The 14,621-nt window shown below is 41.1% G+C and overlaps 1 protein-coding gene across 6 annotated transcripts in view; it reads right to left on the reverse strand.

Annotated features, from left to right (window-relative positions):
* The window catches only part of MYZAP (myocardial zonula adherens protein), a 65,348-nt gene that overhangs the window by 42,028 nt on the left and 8,699 nt on the right, over nt 1-14,621 (reverse strand). For 2 of the 6 annotated variants that reach the window (XM_064389247.1, XM_064389245.1), the window contains one exon: nt 4,780-4,869. In XM_064389247.1, the coding sequence (XP_064245317.1) occupies nt 4,780-4,869 (90 nt within the window). Of the gene's footprint in view, nt 1-4,779; nt 4,870-6,185; nt 6,294-10,705; nt 10,929-11,220; nt 11,393-11,800; nt 11,818-14,621 lie in introns of those variants that run through there. The other 4 variants (XM_064389246.1, XM_064389250.1, XM_064389248.1 and 1 more) reach the window with 4 other exon arrangements.

Raw genomic sequence — 14,621 nt, forward strand, 5'->3', positions numbered from 1 at the left:
GTATCCCTGTGGCCTTTAAAATTTCCCTGACTCATGATCTTCTGTTTACCTACACCATCAAAAAACCTTGAACAAGAATTATATCAGTCAAGCAAGGCTTTATCTTTCCCTTAACACCCACATTCCAGGCATTTCTACAACATCCAGTTATCTTTTACCTGTTCACTAGTTACACAAGGAACAAGAATATTCATGCTGTTACTGAGGTTACATATTTTCTATTCAGTAAAACATCACATTTGTAACGTTGAGCTCACCAAGAAAAGTTACTGTGCTCTTACAAAAGGTAGCTCTGTTTTTATGTCTTTTCATATTCCTCTACCCATAAAAATCATGTTACATTTAGGAATGTTTTACACTCAATTAGTATTACAATTGGGAAAACATGCCACAACAGACATGAGTGTTCTTAAATTCACGAAGAATGCAAGAAGCATCACTGAACACGTTCCAACTCTGAAGCTCCTTGAGTGTTGAATTTGGGTGTCCATCTCAAAAGAGAAGTGTCAGACATTATACAAAGTGATATCTAACCCCTGAAATCTGTACACAGAATGCCAGTGGTTACACCTTGGGAAGCTAAGATACAACAAATACAGCAGCAACCTCAGGAAGTCTGTGGAATTCTTTCTGTCTTTTTTATGTAGTGCTGGTTTTAAGAGAGGTGTTGCTTAATTAGTCCGAGTCAAAAATCAAGCGACCAGTGCTGGAGAGGATGAGAAACAGTACCATCACCTGTAGCAGATGAACCACATTTTTTCAGGTACAAGTTCTGCTCTGCTGACAGGAGTGGGCTGGCAGCAGCAGAGAAAATAGCACTGTCCTAGATTCCATGTGCACCACAGCCCCACACTCACTGCACTCATATTCTTGAACCAGGCCTGACAAAAGTTTCTGCTTGATTCTCACCATGATGTACAGAAGCAAATTCCCCTTCTGGCTTCTTTACTGGCTTCTTTACAGCCCACTTTTTTTTTTTTTTTTTTTTTTTTTTTTTTTTTTTTTTTTTTTTTTTTTCTTTTCTGGGAAAAAAATGTTTGCTATGCTTCTGTATTCTTGCTTAGGAAGTAAAAACTATTTCACTTCTTAGTTGTGATGTTTAAAAACCAATAAATTTAAAGTGTTTGAGGATATATGCAGCCCAAGTACCAACCTGAGTTTAAGACTAAACACTGCTCAATCTTGGCTGAAAGCCACAGACAGCAAAGTGACACAGATTTCCAGAGTGTTATCATCTCATTTTCATTCTCTTCTCCACATATCCAAATGAAAAAAAAAAGTCTCTGTCTATACATATCTTCACATTCTGCCCTCAAAAGCTTAGCTGCAGCTTCCAATGACACTTCCAAATTTAACCATGACAGTGAAGAAAGAGACCCATGGATAAAAACAAGCCCAATCCCAAACAGGGACAATACAATTGTCTGGAAGCCCTTTATTATGCAAGACAAGAGAGGCTTCAGGATATGCAGATTTTGCATACAATCTGCCAAGCACAACATTCCTTTGTACTTCATGGTGAAGTAAACAGCCTCACACTACTGTCACCCATTGTCTGTCATGGACAGAAATAATGGAACAGAATCAGAATGGTTTGTGATCCTCTCTACCTACAGTACCAACGATTCAAACAACCCAACCGACCAGCCTCTACCTGTGAGTTAAGTTCTCATATGCTTCTTTCAGGGTCTCATATCCTAAATATGAGTATAAAAAACCAACCTGACACAAACTCACTCCCCCTTCAGTTTCTGAGATCAGTGTCTAACTCTGCACCATCTGCCAGCCTTTCACAAAAGGCAGGGAGAGGCCACCCTAGTACAGTATTGCCTGCAGCAATTTTCTTGCAACAAAACCACCCAGATCCATAATTTCATTTTTAATCTCTTACACTAGTTCATTTTTATTCAATGAATGCATAACAGTAAAAAAGTTAATCTAGAAATTAACTGCACTGATACAGATTGAATAAATTTCCTGCCAAGTTTGGACTCCAATGAAAACGGCTAAGGCAAGAGCTATCAACATAACTGATAAAGAATCACTTCTGGTCTGACATCAAGCAGCAAAACAAGTTATTGGCAGGATCAGCACTAGCAAGAGCTGCTGTGTAGTTCATTACCTGACTCTGCAACTGAAACACTTCTTAATGGTACTGAGCCTGAGAGATGCAGAAAAGTAACAAACACAGTGAGCCATCACCATGTCACATTAGGGCAGCTCAAAATCACCTCCTTCTAATGAAAGATTTGAAAGGGGAGATTACACCACATGTCACGCCATGGTGTATTTATAGTTTTCTGGCATTCCCTCCAACACTTCAAGGTCTTTTCTCTCCTCCCTCAGCAGCAGAGGCAGAGACTTGTCCTGCCCAAACAGGAAAGCACCTGCAGCTAGGCTCTGACCTCCTGACTTGGCTGAGCACTCCAGTAAAAACTGTGCAATCCCACAGATTACCCCTACAGCTCATTTCTGTAAGTCATACTCATTTTGTATTGTAAATAGCAAAAGCATTTCTTGTGTTCCCATTTTCTTAGGAGTCAGCAATTAAAGTCAGCACAGAACTCTAGATTCCAACAAAGGATCTGATGTTAAATTTGATTCTTGCTGAAGCTGGATTTTTTGACCTTAAATTGGAAAGTGCAAGGTAGAAAACAGAGCAGTTCCGTAATTTCTATTATCCCTATTTCCAAAAAGGGGCACAGGACTGTGTAAGGATTATCTAACATTTGTAAAACTTGTTCTCAAAGTGCTTTAAGTGATTTCATTAACATGAAGTCAGCTGAACATAGGTGATCAGCAGATACCTGATGACTGTTTTTAGGAGGTTTTTTAATTAAACTGTGCAGTAAAAGAATCACAACATGACTAATCATGAGACATGGGTGCACTGTAAATTACTTCAAATACATAAAGCAATCGATTAGGCAAACAATAAAAATCTACAGGTAATACACTGCTGTCTGGCTTTAGAGACATGAGGAAAACCCAGTTCATGAGCAGTGATTTTTTTACAGCTGCTTCCATACACCATGGCTGTACTATCTGTGAGGTATTTTTCTTTGTCACACAGAAATGATAAAATACAAGTAGTTGGCACAATTCCTCTGTGTTTTAATTGGTATGCAACTGGCTGAGTAGATCCCATCTAGCTCTGAAGCCTGACTTTTAAGTCTTTCAATTGTCTAGAAGTACTGAACTTTAGAAACTACTCAGAACTTACAATACTTAAATTGCATATGGTTTTTCCTGGTCTCAGCTTATAAGGACCCATCTCTTAAACATCACTGTTTTGCACATAGAATGAAATAATGCATTTATTACCTCCATATCCTCTCCTTAACATTCTCTGATATAAAGACCACTTGCCTTTACTTGTATTATGGGGGGAAATAAAAGCTCATTAAATACAAATTAAATCTCTCCCACAGAGAAAAACACTGGTCACATAAGAAAGTCACTACAAATTGTCCAGCCCTAATCCTTAACAATTCTTTCTCATTATCACATTACTCAGAACCATAAAGTGAGTAAGGCATGAGTAAATATCTATCCTCCTCAAAAGCAAACTTGGATTCCTCTTAGAGCAATGGACCCATAAACTTAGGCCAGTCTGAGGGTTGCTGCAATCAGATACAAGCTGACAAGAGGCTGACAGAGAAGCTACTCTAAGTGCTACAACTAAACACCTCTGTACAAAATGAATTATTACTATTTTATGGTGGCCCAAATTTAGTTTGCATTAAGGTCTATTTAAACTATTCTGTAAGTAATGTTTCTAGATCCTGAAGAACCAATTACTCTGCTAGACCAGTGTATGAAAACCTGAGCGTATAAAAGATTCCAGGACAAGAAACAACTGATAAGGAATCCTTATCTTGAGAATTTTATTTTGCATTTATTTTTATTGATTAGAATGCCTTTAGCAGTAATTTTTGCCTTTAAGCATCTCTAAGAAATTATTTCTAGTAAACTCCATTGTTGTTTTTCTTTCTATTGTCAGACATTGAGTCTGGCAAACTTCATCAACTTGTTTAATTTTGGTTTATCAACGTATAAATGTGATGAAGTTGTGCAGCCCGTCCAGCTTCCCTTTTTAGTCTTCATCCTTAAGACTAATTAAACATCATCTCTTGCAGTGAACAGTTCTTATAGAACAAGTTCCGCACCAAAGCAGATTGTAAATTTTTTCCTGTGTGCACACTACTCACTTCTGCAAAACAAATGGCCTTCTGAACCCTTCTATGCACATGACCTTCAAAATCCCTTTCACTTCAGAACCATCTTGAATTCTTTAATTTCTTAGTTGTACATCACCCTTTACTGAAATTAGCTGGCACACACAAACATCAAGGGTCCCCAGCACACCAACTACATTAATGCTCAAATCTTGCACATTAAATCTGAGCCTACATGAAATATGAAATGCTTTTTTAGGATCAAGAGGATCCCAATCAAGATCCTATTGAATACAGGACTGTGTTCCTAGTAGCAGTTTCCCGCTCTTTGATACATAAATATGAAATAATCAAGTTGTAAAGGTACCTCAGCCACAAATCACCTGTAATCTCTGTTATTCCTCTACCACTGTTCTATTTTGCATGCAGTTTTGCCATCCCTGACTCCAAGGCTTAGGCTCAAAGCTCACACCCAACTTGATAATCTTCCACATGTTCTTAAATTAGCTTTGGGCTGCCAAAACAACAAGTATCAACATCTATGGAGAACAATGTTTACGTCTTATTTATAGAGAATTTAACTTTGATTTTTAAAACTCACACTTTTTTTTCTCTCAGTTTCCTTTGGTCCCTGTTCAGGCTGTGACACTTCATCAGGTGGCACTGTTAAACGTAGCCTACACACATTCATCTGAAAGAAGAACAAGATTTAGGTGTTACAAAAATGATTTTAACAATTTGCTGTACAGAACAAACTGTACTGAGATTCAACTTTGAACTTACTATTTCATGTTTTCTACCACACAGCTGACAAAATTTTTTTTTAAGGTTAAAGGGGCTTTTAGCTGGCAAAAAATAATTCAAGGGCATTCCCATAATTACTTACCTGAAATAGCAAAAATCCCTTTCAATCAACAAATTGTTCTTAGGTACTCAAAAATGACACTGAGAGCTGAGACAACAGAACAATAATTTTCTACTTTCTCAAATTTTTTTTGCCGATTTGGCATACTTTTATTCTTCAAAGGGGATTGTTTAGAAACACAGAGTGTATTTTGGAGTAAATGCTTCTTTTCTGCTCAGCATATAGCCAAGCATTTGATCCAAGGAAACCTCAGTACTACAACTCCACTAAATGTGGAAAAGGAGCATTATTGAAATCTGATACTACAAATGGTTTGTAAAGCTTCAAAACACTTCAGAAAAGTTTTCCTTCAGAAAAAAAGTGTTGTTTCCTATCTGATTTTAGAACAGCCTTTCTCTTGCCAGCAGGCATGGTACTGTTCTGTACCCAGCTGCAGTTTGCCTTGCTTTGGGCTGAGACATCTTTGGTTTAATGGTGTTTTCCAAACAATACATTTCATACAAGAAACTTGGTTAAAACCTTTGGTCCTTGTCCTATCCATGAGACATTTTTGTGGAAAACAAGTCTAAGTCCTAAGCAGAACATAGCAAATGATGAAATGAGAAATTTGGCTGTCCTAATTCAAAGCTGCACTATACCTTCCTGGAAAATCCCAGCTGTCTGCTGGTAACAAAGAGAGCTCTTAAAACTCTTCCTCAAAACCTCTTAAGCATCTCTTTCAGGATTACTGTGGGCCAACATCACTGTCCTTCTACAGCCCAGCATCTCATTGATGTGGATCTCTCCAGTTGCTCCCGGAGTCATGCTGAATGTGTGTCCCTCTTTCACACCCACCTTCCCACTGCATTTGTCCCAGCTAACAGCTCACATCTTGGTCATTACAGCACCTCCTTTTGCCTTGAAAATGGCAATAAAGCTCTGCTCACTGCATTCAGAGCACTGCAGCAAAGCCCTTCCCATACACCCCAAATGTTACCATTTTACAATTCATTGCTTCCAAATGTCTTTCAAATAATTTAAGCTGCCTTGACTGCATTTTCAAGCCTCTTTACAATACAGCTTCCTCAGAGACCACTATTCAGCATCACAACTATTCAGAATCACAACATCATATCCCTATTTTCCGTTGCCAGACAAAATACCTTTTTCAACTTTTCAAACAGGCTTTAACATTTTCTTCTTCCCGAGCAAAAACAATTGGAAGAACTATCTGCAACTTCACAATTTTTTTTTCTGGCATTTCTTTAAATCTGTTGAGAGGAAAAATCAATAGCATTTAGACTAGTGGTATGTTGTCAACTGTATTTTAGAAATATTAGGTACTGCCTTCCATCTTCCTCTCAGTTTGGTCTTTTAGGTCTGCAAGACCAGTAAGAAACAGTGTCCTGAGACAAAGTTCTTATAAAATATCTAAGATGTGTCTGCATTATAAAGAACAAGAAGGGGGAAAAGTCTATAAGGAGATCAAGGTGAAAATTAACCTTTTCTGTAGGCATATCTGTGAAAGCAATGTTTTGTGCAGTGGCCTCCCCCCTGTTAATTTATCATTCATCCATATGCTAGAAAATCTAGAACAAGAAGCCTCAAAGTGACATAAAGCCCCCAAAACTTAAAAGCAGTTTATGCTTTCATATTTGCTAAAGAATACTGAAACAATGAAATGCATTTTAAAATTATGAAACTTGGTGCATTGGCTTTTGATACTGATTGGCTGCTATGTTTGTTCTAGGAACACCAGACTGTCTTCATATACTACAGAAGCTGGTGGTATTTCCTACTTACAGATTAGTTATCAAGATAATAATAATAATAAGTTCCTCATCTTTAGAACTCATTGATTCATAAGGTAATTAACTTCACCTTTCCTCATCTATTTCCTCGTGCCCTTTCTTCCCATTAGCTTATTAAGGCTCTTTCCTCTTAAAACATTCCTGTTTACAACAAGAAGGGAAATGTAGGCTGGCATTCCTCCATGGAGGCAAACAAAGCCCAGAGCCATAAATAGGAAATAGAAGTGAGTGTGTGCTGTGCAGGAAGGGATAGATGAGGCCACCTTTTTCTTGCAGTGATTTTGAACAAAGGAAAACTGGACAAAAAGGAATGAACATATTGCTAGGATAAAACATTAAGAATGCCTGAAATAACTAGAAATAGATAATGACTGGCAACTCAGAGTTAGGAGAATGAGGTTGTGTATGAATCTCTGAAGCAAATAACTTGCCTATTAATCAGTATGAGGCTAATTATAGCCAACAGCGTTTCACAGTGCAGTGATTGTAAATAAGTAATTATCCCTGTACCTGCACACCAGTGAGTGGACACAACTGCCTTTCACATCACAGGTGTCACAGGACTACTATGAAGGAAATCACACAAGTCCAGTACAGATAGCAGACAAGTCATCACAGCTACACAGGAAATATAAATTAACAACAGTCATTTGTTGAGACTAAAACCACTGTACAACAAAAAGTTGTCATCATTTAAGCTGTTTTTTCTTGCCCTTTTCACCTTGCCTTATCTGTCACCCCCAAATCACTTACCCCACCCCAACTGGCAATCATAAGGACTCCAGCCTTGAAATTGTGCCCAGCAAGGCTTGTACAGCAGTGGCACAGTACCACCCAGTTCCTTGCTAGAACAAACTTACACCGGCTGTACTCTGCCATTGTTTACAACAATGGGACTTCCTCAGCATCCCTGGGGAAACAGCAGCAAATGTACAAAGTAGCCATGCAGTCCAGCTCCTCCTAGGCATCCGAGGATGCATTCTACCTAAGGACAGCACTACAGACCCACCTGCTAAAATTCAGAAACACTACGGAGATTGGAAAGGAAAAACAAGAGGCACTGCTTTTTCCTCCAGCCCCCAGAAGCAGTTCTGAACACTGTACATGCACTGTTCCTGCTCTGCAGGGCTTCCTGAAGGAACAACACACTGTGCCATTTGTCGGTGACTTTACTGACCAAATCAATGAGCAGGCTCACATGGAAATCACAGCAAGCCCTCCTCCCACAGCAAACACTGCTGTAGGGATGCCTTAAAATGGAAATGAAATCCTAACAGGAAGAGCCTCAACTCAGTGCCAAACAGTGGCAGGATAACATGCAACTGAGGATGAAAAAGTAATTTCCAGAAACAAACTGGGTAATGCAGGAAGAAAATGGGGAGGAGAATGAGAACTACTCCAACAGGGAAAGAGCTGCAATTCAATTTCTTTCATCTGCTTACTGACACTAAGAACAAGTGAGAGAAAACAGGCACAGTCATGACTCCCACCTTACCTTCATGTCATTAATGTTGTAACTTTGTGAACATAAGTTTTAAAAAGAAATACTGGACAGAAGAAGAACGAGGTATCTTTCTAACAATCCTACAAGACTGTCTGACTTTTGTTTAATTTGCAGCATCTGCAGCTTTGGCAAGCCAACATTATAAATAATCTTAATTGTGCCAACATTTTATGCTCATTCCTGGCTTTTTGACACCAACAACCCATGAGTGGCATTTCCAAAGCTCATCTGACATCATTTGTGAAACAGACACAGACAGGAAAACAAGGACTAGACAGGTTCACCCCAAAACAACACCAGACCGCAGAAGTTTCCTGATTGCAATGAAAAGTAACAGGTGAAAACATCTTTTTTACCAGATTTCTAAGAGGCTAGTGGGACAGCATAGAGGAGAGCTATTGTAATATGGCAGTTAAGACAAAAAAACCCAACAATCTAGTTTAGTTTAAAATGTTGAGAATCCATGGCCCAGGTCCACAATCCACATGCATGTTTACCATCCTACTCAAATCACTAGGGTGCAACTTAAAACAAATACAGATGACAGATTTAAGTAATGTTCTTCAGCTTCTTCTTCCCCCTTTCCAAAAAAATAAAGCACCCAGAAAGCATTATTCAGAATTAACTATGGGCTGAAATAATTACAGATTTTTTTTCATTAAAATTAATTGTCAAATTAGTGAGCAATACTGTTATAGAATAATCAAAGTTACCAGTACAGCAACAGAAAAATACAGGCTATTCTACTAGTAACCAGTCTCTAAACATTTTAAAGGACCCCCACAGAAAAAAAGATGTGGTTCAATATTGATCTAGCTTCAAACCAGCCCTAGAGTTATACATCACCAGAATTTAACACTGTTGATACTGACAAAAGAAATGGGGACAACATGTTTGTAGAATAACTATCTACACCTTATCAGCTCAATAGCTAAAAATCCTTCCCTTTGACTAAGGTCAAGTGTTGGCTCTAGACCTTTGAAGGTGAAAGCAGACAAACAGTGCATGTTTAATTTCAGTCCTAAAAAGCAAGGAAGAAAGTACTTTCTTTGGTCATTTATCTGTTGATTAGCCTGCTCCGTTTATGAAATCTCTCTCGTGAGATTCCACACACAATTAAAGGGCACTTTCCTGTGACCACAGGCACACAGGAATGTGACACACATCTTCCTTTTATTCAGCAGTTATTCTAATTGTCTCTCTCTCCTTTTCTAACAACTCATGGTAAGGGAGCCACACTTCACTAAAAAAAGGGACAACGGCTTCCCAGTGGGTTGCAGTCACAAATTAAATTCCTACCAGTTTTCTTAAAAGAATGTATCAAATGCAGTTCATCATTCCCAAGAAATCTATCAAGAGGATTAAAATAAGAAGTTTATCACCTGAACAGAAGTTCCCTTACTGTAACTTATTTAAGAAATATAGAACAGAGAAATTCAATTGGAAAACAGAAGATGTACAGGGAACATAACTATGATTTTCAAGTCACCATAATTTTTCTTATGCATGAGCAATTTCATTTTTTATGAAGACCAGGGATCTTTTTGTCAGGAAGACCACTCTGACTTTCTTGCTATCATGGAAAACCAGAACTACACAACATTCTTCATTTTTTAGATTATTAACTCATATTTTTGAAGCATCAAAACAGTAACTGCATAATTCAAGAAACATTATGGCCTCATGGATGTATTTTTGGTAACAATAAGATAATAACTTTTTTTTTATATTTCTTTTTTCTTATGTGGAATTAACATTCACAATGATAGCAGTGTAGTTGCAGAAGCAAGAAAAGGGCTATTTAAAGCCGAGTGGCTGTAGAGACATTCCTATCATATCTGCCTGAGTTTTAACAACTTTTTAGAAGCCCAACAGATTTAAGAGAAAGTTATTATTTAGTGCATTTATTTTTTTTTAATTAGCTAATTACATATCTGCATGTGAGGAACTGATTAAACAGTTAAATTACTATTGCCATCTAAATCATTGCAGCGAGCTTTCTCAGGATAGGACAGGCGGGCTCGCATTGTAAATATCCAGGCACATCTCAATGATGCGAGGGAAGTCTACAACACAAGTACACCTTCCTCGCAGGTTTACAGAACAGGCCAGGGTCTAGAACTACAAAAGCCTTGCAGAACTCCCCAAAAACTCTTCATTTCCCACACCTACAAAAAGCGCACAAAAAGATGCTCTCGCACACCCCAAGCTTCACCTGAAAACACCGAAAATAAGGAAAAGGGGGGGGGGGGGAATTAAAAGAGAAAGGCGCATCTCAGGTAACTAACGAGGGGCATGTGGAACCTCCGCTTCGCCCGCGACCCCGCCCGCGGGACCTCCCCGCCGCCCCCCGCGCTGCCCCGCGCACCTTCCGCCGGGAGCGGCCGCCGTCGCCGGGCGGTCTCCGGGGGGTTGTGGTGGTCACCGTGAGCCCCGAGCTGTAGCGCAGCATCCCCGCGGGCCGCCGGGCCGGCTCTCTCTGCGGCTCCTGGGGCCGGCGCCGCCGCTCCGCCCCCGCGCACTTGGCCGCGGGCGGCCGCGGGGGCCGGGCGGGGGCGGGCCGGGGCCGCGCGGGCTCCGCTTCCCCCTCCGCCCCGCGGAACTCGCGGCCCCGCGCCGGCTCTCGGGCCACCGACGTGCCCGATTTCACCCCGTGGCGTGACACTGGGCAAAGGCGCTGTGGGACGCTGAGGCGCCAGCGCAGGGAGGCATTCTCTCTGCTCACGGGAACATTGGGTGTCGGGGTGCAGCCTGGGGAGAGCAGCTTCGAGGGGACACCCAGAAAGGTCCGTCTGTCACACAGCCACCTCCCGGCACTGCCAAACGGGGTTAGGGCTCGCAGGGGCCACTGGCAGCCACTCAGTCCTGTTCTCCGGCACCCACCTCTGAGCACTGTAAAAGAGTGTTACGTGGAAGCTGAACACTGTCCTCCCCTTCTTCCCACAGCAATTCGTGAGCACCCAGGTCTGTCAGTTGCTGTCCGTGCCCCAGGAGTGGGTACCAGGCTCGTCAGAAAGCACGCAGCTCCCAGCCAGCCTCGGGGCTCACAGGCACAAAGCCGGTGCAGCTCAGTGCATGGATGACAGCATCGGCCTCAGTGCCAAAGGTCCATCGGGCTGAGTATGGTCTGCCCGAGCCGGCTGGCCCCGAGCCAGATTGCAGGTGTGGACTTCAGCATTTCAGATGCTCAGTTCTTCCGCATCTGGGCTGAGGGAATGCCACAACCCTACACCAACCTACACGGCCCAGGCACAAAATCTTCAATCTACAGCCTTGGGCATCTGTCACAAGCACTACATTCCTCACTAATCAAGGGAGTTATAAGCAAAGGAGATGCTTTTGTTTGAAAGAAATGACAGAACAAATAACTTAAACAGCATTTTAAAAATAATTTTTCTTCTGTCTCCATGTAATTAAATTAAGACCACGAGAAAACAGAGTTATGGCTACACAATGTCCTTACCTGTTGTTAATGACCAGAGAGCTGAAGAGAGGAAATCTGCCTTGGAAAAATGGAAACTGCACTGAACTATGGGTGCCTCACCCTCTCTGTGTACAATGCTTCTGTTCCTTCTGCCTCTCAGCTCTCTGTCCCCAAGGCAGGACATTGAGCTATGGACATGACAAGGATCTGAGCAAGAGAGGAAGAAATCATTGCCCAGTGCAGAGGAATGAATGAAAGGTCTGCATTTAATATGCAGCATCTTTTTTGTTGTTTTCCCAATTACTATTCTCTCTTCTCCTGGGGAAGGTAATATAGCCCAAGGCAAATGAATCAGAACATCCACTTGTATTTGGATTTCTCTCAAGGCAAGATTGAGTGTTACACGTTTCTTTTTGTGGCAAGGTGTCTTGTTCCTACAAACAATTGCATTTCCCTATGAATCACCTCTGTCTTAAGTCCTGCTTGTAATGCTGCTTTTGTGGGTTTGCAGGTGGGTAATAGGTGTGTCATCATCAGGAGGAACATGTTCCTTCACAATTATGTTGTCTACCCATAGGGTTATCCCTTAGCACGTGTGCTGGTCATTCTGGTGAGGGTGTTTAAATTCTGGTATGCAGACAGCTGGTGACCTCTGTGGTTTCAGCTGAGCAGGAGTTCACACACCTGTGAGATTGCTCTGGTTAGTTACAAGTTGTATCTTTTGGACTGCATTTCCCTCTGGAGCAAGGTGTGTATGTGGGGCTGCCCAGCCGCTGCAAGGCGCAAACACAACTGCTTTTCTAAGAACAGGCACAGAAGAACTTGTACTACACAAGGGAAAAGGACCTCCCTTCCTATATGATAAGAGCATGGCACAATACTCATTGACATAAGAGAGTAAGGCACAATAATCAGATCTCTGGGAAAATTTGCAAGGTCTGCATCAACTTTGAGAATATTGATCATTTTGATGGAAAATTTAAAAATAAATGCAAGTGAGGAAAAACTTGTCCATGAATAATAGACAGACAATAAAAATATTATATTCTCAGTTATATCTATTTTAGTTGCAGCTCTCCTCATTTCTTGGAAAATAGCAGAAAGACTATTTGATTTACCAATATAGGTTTGAAAAGGAGCATTTTCTATTTAATCCTCAAATTAATATCTTCCAAGAAAAAATAACCTACATGCATGGTGTGTAGTCTCCCTATTTTGGATTCTCTCAGAATCACCTTCCCTTCCCCTGCCAACAAGATGCACAAGTGTAGTAATGAGAGTAATTTGTTTGCTGCCTTGCTACTTGACCATGCAACCATTTGCAGTCTCTTCACCCCTTGCGTAGCCTGTGTGACCCCTCTCTGCATGAAAGCAACATTTGGAACAACTTTTTCTTCATCCCCAGACTCTGCCAACCACTTGTATGGAGTGAACATCTGGTACTCCCCAGGTGGCAGAAAGAAAGCTCAAGAGAAGCTGCTGAAGCAATATGAGACATACACAGCAGAGCTGAAAAAAAGGACTTCAGAATTATTTTTTGATTTAGAAAGGAGAAGGAAATTTGTGATCTTTGGCTTGGACAAAAGACAGTGGCAGGGAATGGGTGACAGAGGCACAGAACATCATGACTGGTATGCAGAAGTGAACAGGGAATTAATTATTTTCTACCCTTGAGAACAGTGAATTTGAAGAAAACCAGGCACCACATTTCTGTGTGAAATTATGTCAGAAGAATCACTGATCATGAAGAGTTTAAATGCTCCTAAAAAGTAGCTGGGTAAGCTCATGGAAAACAAGCTACTAGGGCTATGAAACATGAAGACAGGCCTACAACTCAGAAGGTCCCTGTGATGTGGGTTTGCTTTGTCCCAGTCAAAGGACCTCTGACACTCCCTTGTTCTTCTGGGCAGGATTGACTCCCCACCAACAGTACTGGAGGTGACAGGCTTCTAGCAAGCAACAGGTCTCCTCTGCTCTGCAAAGGTGTTCCCATGCCCAGCTGTTGCTTGCCTTGGGCACACCCTGCACATATGCATGGCTGCAGCTCATTATTCCACATTTGCCAGTCTCTCTCACCCCCTTTGGAGGTTTAACACAGTCACTCCCTCTTTCTCCACATCTCTCTCTTTTACTCCCTGATACCTCAGGGAGAAGTCTCTGCTTGGTTTCAGCTTGTCCCTGTTTGCCAGGCCCCATGACCTTACCTCCTTGGTGCTGATAATCTCAAGCAGATTTGCCACAGTTTACAGCTCTTTTTTCCTGCAAGAGTCATTGTACACTGCTGTGAGCACTTCATGCTCTGCTTGGGATGTGGCACTAGTTTACAGAAACAAGATGGAGGAATAGAAAGTAAATCATTACTTGGGAATTAGTTTGACTAGAATAACCCTATTCTGCTGATTTTTACAGCTGGACAGAGTGCCCAGATAGTATACATAACCATACAGACTGCTAATAGACAATATACAATATGGTGGCAGAACAAAATCCAACCAGGATGCTGAGCTTTCAGTTCAAAACCTGCCAGTGCTTTCTGACTACAATGGTCCAAAGGCACAGTAGGTTAATTACATTATTACTCTACAGTATAAATATCTGAAGCAATAGTTATTGTGAAAAAGCTAATATAATTACATAGAAACAGCAAGAAATTTAAAGTGTAGGCACCTTCTGTGTTTTTTTGTAACTATCCTGTTTCCCATCACCAGCATTACTGAAATATTTTTTCCCAGGAGGCACAAAGACCATTCTGCTGTAGGAAAAATGAAGTGGGGTGGCACAGAATGAACAGGCCTTTCTATGAAGAGCCCTTGATCATGGACACAGACCATGCAGTACACGGAGGAGGAAGGTCTGCCCT

The sequence above is a fragment of the Passer domesticus genome, chromosome 14, assembly GCF_036417665.1.
Source record: "Passer domesticus isolate bPasDom1 chromosome 14, bPasDom1.hap1, whole genome shotgun sequence".
In the NCBI taxonomy this organism is placed as follows: domain Eukaryota; kingdom Metazoa; phylum Chordata; class Aves; order Passeriformes; family Passeridae; genus Passer; species Passer domesticus.